Source organism: Alligator sinensis, unplaced genomic scaffold (assembly GCF_000455745.1).
Source record: "Alligator sinensis unplaced genomic scaffold, ASM45574v1 scaffold1927_1, whole genome shotgun sequence".
In the NCBI taxonomy this organism is placed as follows: Eukaryota; Metazoa; Chordata; order Crocodylia; family Alligatoridae; genus Alligator; species Alligator sinensis.
Window position 1 is genome coordinate 6,958 of NW_005844004.1, and position 6,455 is coordinate 13,412.

The 6,455-nt window shown below is 47.0% G+C and overlaps 1 protein-coding gene across 1 annotated transcript; it reads right to left on the reverse strand.

Annotated features, from left to right (window-relative positions):
* Positions 1–2,339: 2,339 nt before the first annotated feature.
* On the reverse strand, positions 2,340–4,451 carry LOC102374876 (olfactory receptor 2T27-like). The gene is made up of 2 exons (XM_006039261.1): positions 3,486–4,451; positions 2,340–2,390 (listed from the first exon to the last, which is right to left on the reverse strand). The coding sequence occupies exon 1, from the start codon at positions 4,449–4,451 to the stop codon at positions 3,507–3,509; it is 945 nt and encodes a 314-aa protein (XP_006039323.1). The 3' UTR covers positions 2,340–2,390; positions 3,486–3,506.
* Positions 4,452–6,455: the final 2,004 nt, after the last annotated feature.

Here is a 6,455-nt window from a genome sequence, read left to right on the forward strand (position 1 = left end):
GATTAGTTCCCCCTCAGGTCCTCTTTTTCACCTCACCGCTTGGTCAGGGCAGGGCAAGCCATCCTCCTACATTTTTTTTTTGATTGGTGGGGGAGAGAAATGCCCCCACCAATCAGCCTGAGCCACCCGGTTCAAGCCATCGAGCTGGGCTGCTGGTGAGCCCTTGGCCAGCCTGCCACATCAATAAATTAGATCAGACCACAAACTAGAGATTGAATATCCCAAAAGAGATGCCTAGAGCTCCTAAAATATCCCTGGTTCTGTTAGGAACCAGCATTTTGTTTACAATGGTGTTATATAGAGACACAAACTTACTTTTATTGCACGTTTTCTGATGGCAATTGTTGAGTTTCATGCATGTGAAGATGACTGCCGGTAAGGACCATGGCATAGGTGTTCTGGCCTAATGTGAAGGCTGTTGGGAGAAGGCAGAAGCTATGTGTGGACTCCAAATCTATGGCCAAGTCAGAGATCAGGAATCAAGGACTTAGCTATAAGATACATTGGGGAAAACCTCAGGCAGAGCCCCAGTCAAGGTTCAGGAGTCAGGAAGTGAGCAAGCAAAGCAAAGAGGAGATTCCAAGAGCCGGAGCCAGAACACGCAGGCAAGCAGGGTGAGAAGCTGGAAACCCAGAGCTGAAAACCCAGCAGGATCCAGAGAGCTTACCACAGCAGATCTTCACACAGAAGTGTCGGCTGGCCTGCAGCCTGCTGCCACAGCTGGACAACCATTACCAACACTCCGGCAGGAGGCCCTAGCAGTGGCCAGTTGGTTCAATAGCAGAGCAGGGCCACCAGTTAGATCCTCTGTTGTCTAGGGAATTAGTCCAGGCTGGGCTGCCTATTAGGGCCCCCGGCACTGCCCCAGTAGTATATCCCCACCACTCTCACACGTGTTCAATGCCCCCTGGCAGCCTTTGCCCGACCTTGTCCTCCTAACTAGGGGCTACCGAATTCACAGTGGAAGTCTGCTGTGCAGCTCCCTTAATCCTGCAGGGCCCCTGGCATATCCCATCCCTTCCACACCCCTCCCCACACACTGTCCCCACACACACTGATTGGCAGGAAGGCCAAAGTTGTAGTATTAAATATGGTGCTGTTTTTGCCTCCCAAATGGTCAGCCACAAGCAGCAGGGCCACCAGGGCCCATCCACCAATTTGCGATGTTTGGCAGTGGGGTACACAGGGGAACCTTCAAGATTAAGAGAGCTGCTGGACAGCCCACTTCTACAATGAATTCAGTAGGTCCCTACTCATGACCATAGGGCATATAAAAGGAGAAGTAGATAGGATTCCTATATGTCCATTTAGGTTAAGTTCAACATGAATTTTCTAAGGACCACTCAGGACAAGAGTCCTAGTTTTCCCTGGGAACACTGCCACCATTTTCTGGCCATGCGAACAAAAACACCTGGATGCCTCCCCCGCTTCCCACTTCAGCTGTATCAAAGGAGTAGGTACCACACATGAGGCCCGTATACTCCCAGTAGGTCATACGTACATTAGGTTCAATCTTGCCATGCTTGCTCCCTTGTGCTGGGCCATGCCAGCCACTCCAGGCCTATGACCACCATGTTGTACATGTGCACAGGGGGCAGAGGAGTGACTCTGGATCTCTAGTACTGTGCGTGAGTCTGGGGATCCTCTCCTCTGAAAACTTTTTCAAACAATTAAGAGCCAATGTCTCAAGTACAGGTGTTGCCCCAGGTCTTTATGGCCTACTGCGGCCCATGTGGCCAAGATTATTACAGGAAGGATCCTATGTCTCCCCTCTCTGTCTTGGTAGTCAGTCTGGGGTCACTGTTTCCCTGAAGATGCACTTCAGTTTAGCAACTATCCTCTTCTGGGAACCATGGCTTGGCTAGTCTCAGAGCCAGCTCCACTATCAACAGGCTCATCCATCATTATGCATGAGGACCACAAACACAATGGCCTCTTCTTCCTCACCCACACACACAATTCAGGGGGACACGCAGGCTGACCTATAATGCGTTCCTCTCAGTGACATTGTAGAGATTTCAACATCTCAGAAGGAGATCATAGGGATTTATTCTCAGGGGCAGATGGAGGAATGCTCTATGTGAACCTAGCACATGGGTTTGTTCATTTTTTAGGTAAAGTTGGGAATATGGAGATAGCCAGCCTTCACAAAATTGTTCCATTGCTTCTTTGAGAAGGAGCACTCCTATTAACTTTTTAATGAAAAATTCCTTTATTTCATTAATGTCCTGCTTTCATTTTGTCGTGTCTACCCATCAGCTCCATTTCTTCCAATCGCAAAGAAAGGAATATTGGACACGATTTTGTTTTTGTTTACTGCTCTGCATTGTTGCCACCATTGTAAACCTTGAAAGCTTCCTGTTTCTCCCTTTTGCCCTTTTCCATGATATCTGGAATATATCAAATCAATGTATTTTACAAAAGGCTTACATAGATTTTTGGGTAACCGTCTTCCTTCATGAATAAAGCTACTAATTAGAACAAGTAAATCTAAAATTTCTGCTAAATTAATGTAAAATTTCTGCTAAATAGAACAGGTTTATCAGGGAGGCTGCTAGGAAGGCCAAGGCAGAGATGGAGCTCGGGCTAGTTATCAGATTTAAAGATAATAAAACGTCCTTTTTCAAATACATAGGAAGTAAGGAGAAGGCACCGGGTAACGTGAGGAACATGCAGGATAGGCTTGGCAATCTGGTGATTGCAGCAAATGAAAAAACACGCTGTCCAAATTCTCTGACGACACCAAGTTGTGGGGCAAGGTGGTAACGCTGGAGGGGAGGGACAGAATCCAGGTAGATCTAGGCAGGTTACAGAGGTGGGTGCATAAGAGTAGGATGCACTTCAACACAGACAAGGGCAAGGTGCTGCATCTAGGGAGAAGGAACCAGCAACACACCTATAGGCTGGGGAACACCTGGCTTGTCAACACAGTGGCAGAAAGGGATCTTGGAGTCATTGTTGACTCCAGGATGAACATGAGCCGCCAATGCGAGGAAGAGGTCAGCAAGGCTAATCACACATTGTCGTGCATCTAAAGACGCATCACAAGCAGGTCCAGGGAGGTGATCGTTCCCCTCTATGCAACACTGGTCAGGCTGCAGTTGGAGTACAGCATCCAGTTCTGGGCGCCACACTTTAGGAGGGATGTGGCCAGCATGGAGAGGGTCCAGAGAAGGGCCACTCACATGGTCAAGGGGCAGCAGGGCAGGCCCAATGAGGAGACACTAAAGGGCCTGAACCTGTTCAGGCTCCACAAGAGAAGGCTGAGAGGGGACCTGGTGGCCGTTTACAAACTTACCAGGGAGGACCAGCGAGAATTGGGGGAGGCTCTGTTCCCCCAGGCACCACCTGAGGTGACTAGAAATAACAGCCACAAAATGTTAGAGAGGAGGTTCAGGCTGGACTTCAGAGACATTACTTTACAGTTAGGGCTGCCAGGCTCTGCAATGGGCTGAGCCACATGCAAGTCCCCCTCTCCTCCTCACCTGGCTCGGCTACAACTTCTGTCAATCTTGCTGGAAGTGTCTGCATTTCCCAATCCACTTTCTGAGGGCATGTAGGACATCCCTGTTTCTCAGGCTGTAGATGAGTGGATTGAGTACTGGGGGGACAATGGTGTAAAACAGAGACACAATCTTGTCTTGCTCTGGAGAGTGGTAGGAGCTGGGTCTCATGTACATGAAGATGGCTGCCCCGTAAAACATGACCACCACAGTGAGATGGGAGGAGCAGGTGGCCAGAGCTTTCTGCTGTCCTTTGGTAGACTTCATGCTCAGGACCCTGTAGAGGATACAAGCGTAAGTGGCTAGTATAAGGGAAGAAGGGATGAGGAGCATGACAATGCCAGCCACAAACAGCAGAGTCTCATATCGAGAGGTGTCAGAGCAGGACAATTTGAGCAGGGCTGGGATCTCACACAAGAAGTGGTCAATCTCTTTGGAGCCACAGTAGGGGAAACCCAGTGTGAACACTGTCTGAATGAATGCATTTACTGATGCTCCCATCCAGACTCCAACTGATAAAAGAAAGCAGATGCTCCTTCTCATGAGGACAGGGTACTGCAAGGGGTTGCAGATCGCTATGTACCTGTCATAAGACATGACCGCCAGGAGCAGGCACTCTGATGCACCCATTGTCAACGCAAGGAAAATCTGAGTCCCACAGCCAGCTGGAGAAATGGGGTTGCCTGGGATCAGGAAGTCAGCTAACATTTTGGGGACAATTATCAGTGTCTGACAGATGTCCATGAAGGCCAATTGTCTGAGGAAAAAGTACATGGGAGTGTGAAGGGAGAAATCCACTTGGATTAGAAGCATGAGAAGAGCATTCCCAGACAAGGCGGCGATGAAGGCTAATAAGATCATGGCCATGGGGAACATGTGTACATTGGTCCGACTCAGGAATCCCAGCAGAATGAAGTCTACTGAAGAAGTTTCGTTTTCACTCTTCATTTCCTCTCCACACAGCTTTGCCTGAAGCCCTGGACAAGAACCTAATGCCTGGTGGCATATACACTCGATTCCAACTGGATAACACTCATGGGAACTGAGGCAGCAGGCAGGCTTTCTTCTCCTGTGGAAGAAATGGCAGACATTATGATAGATAAGACAATAGCCTCACTTCCTCGGGAACTATGTACATTTAGGCTAAAGATTTCCTATTATTAGCCTAATATTTCTATGTCCAGCTGCAGGTTCCACCTACAAGTGAGCTGCAGTGGTTTAACTCATGGTATGTCTATGCTGCAGACACAGTAATGATTACAGCAGGGATTAGCTGTAATCCCTAATCAGGGATTAGCTGTAATCTTAACCCATGGCCTGCAGGACCTTTGAATCTGACCTGATGATTTTGGGTCATTGGTGGCATTTGGAAGTGGGGGGCACCTTCTTCAGGTGCTCTCCCCAGGCTTTCTCAAGGACAAGCACCATCTGTGGGTGTTCTCCTTGTGCCACAGGTGGAGATTGGTGGCAGTGGTGGCAGGGTGCTAGGGTGACCACCTCCAACCTGCAGTAGGTTATTCCAGTTTGCAGCTGGAAAAGCTTGCCTACTCTTCAACTGCTATGCCCTACAGAAATGTCATTGCTAGGGTTAAACAAGTTAATTGGAGTCCTGGTTGCAATCTTGCCATAGCAGTGAGGAAGTCAATGCATGCTATCTTCCTTGCCCAGATGAAGGGAAAATAATCAGTTCCTATGGTCCATGCTGGCAATAGTACCCAAATAGTACCTGTGCTGGTAATACTACCTTGTTACATGTGAGTCTGACTGAACTCGATGGGAAACAATCTCACAGAAGAAACTCATGGCAAAACATTTCACAACGATTGGTCCTTCTGGCCATTCCCCTTTTCCATCACCACCAGCAGTGACATATATCATGAGTAACGTGATCGGTAGCAGGAGAAGCACTTGGCAATGCAGCCATGGCACACTGGAGTATGAGGAAACATGCTCCCTCCCAAACACCTCACCATTTCCCAAACTCTAAAAAATACCCCATAGCTGCTCCCCAGCTCATGACATATATCATGAGTAACGTGATCGGTAGCAGGAGAAGCACTTGGCAATGCAGCCATGGCACACTGGAGTATGAGGAAACATGCTCCCTCCCAAACACCTCACCATTTCCCAAACTCTAAAAAATACCCCATAGCTGCTCCCCAGCTCATGACATATATCATGAGTAACGTGATCGGTAGCAGGAGAAGAAGCTCCCCAGCCATAGCGTGTGCTGGGCAATTAATGGGACAATGAATGCTTGAAGGTATCTACAGTGAAAATATTTGCAGAATGAATCCTACAAACTAAGAGAAAAGAATGTGTGTATTTTTTAGTTGTAATTTTGGTAGAGGAAAGTATCTATGGAAAGCCTGATGGCCAGTGTCCCATTTAAGGGAATGGTTTTAACAGAAAACCTTCCATCAGATCTGGGTTTTAGTGACCATTTTTCAAAGTGCTTGGGTAGGTATCCCATACAAGTATCTGAATTTCAGAGCACAGGTTCTCAGCTCTTTCTGGATATCACTATACAGTAACTTTGGCAGTCAAAACTGAAATAGGACTAGATGGAGGATAACACCTAGAGAGATCTCGTGTAGGCTGTTTAAAAAAGGAAAAGAAAAAGAAAGAGAAGGAAAGACTACAAAAAACTGCTTAAAATAAAAACATTGTTTTCATGAAAAAAGTGAAACAAAGTTATTCTCAGGTTGCTAGAGGTCTCTCCATATCATTTCAGTTCTATGCAACCACTAATATAATATAAGAAAAAGAAGAAATGCTGGTCCTATAATGCTTGTGATCTATATTGTCAGTCAGTATTTCAATTAATGTACCTGGACTTTTTTTTTAGTGAACATGACATTTCACTTTTTAAGGAACATTTCTCGCCCTGTTCCCCACCCCAAATTAAAATATTAATTCAGAAAATCTCAAGTAACTGGCTGAATGATACAC

Excerpts from the sequence above, each read along its gene's own strand:
- LOC102374876 (XM_006039261.1), bottom strand. The coding sequence starts at position 4,451 with ATGAAGAGTGAAAACGAAACTTCTTCAGTAGACTTCATTCTGCTGGGA.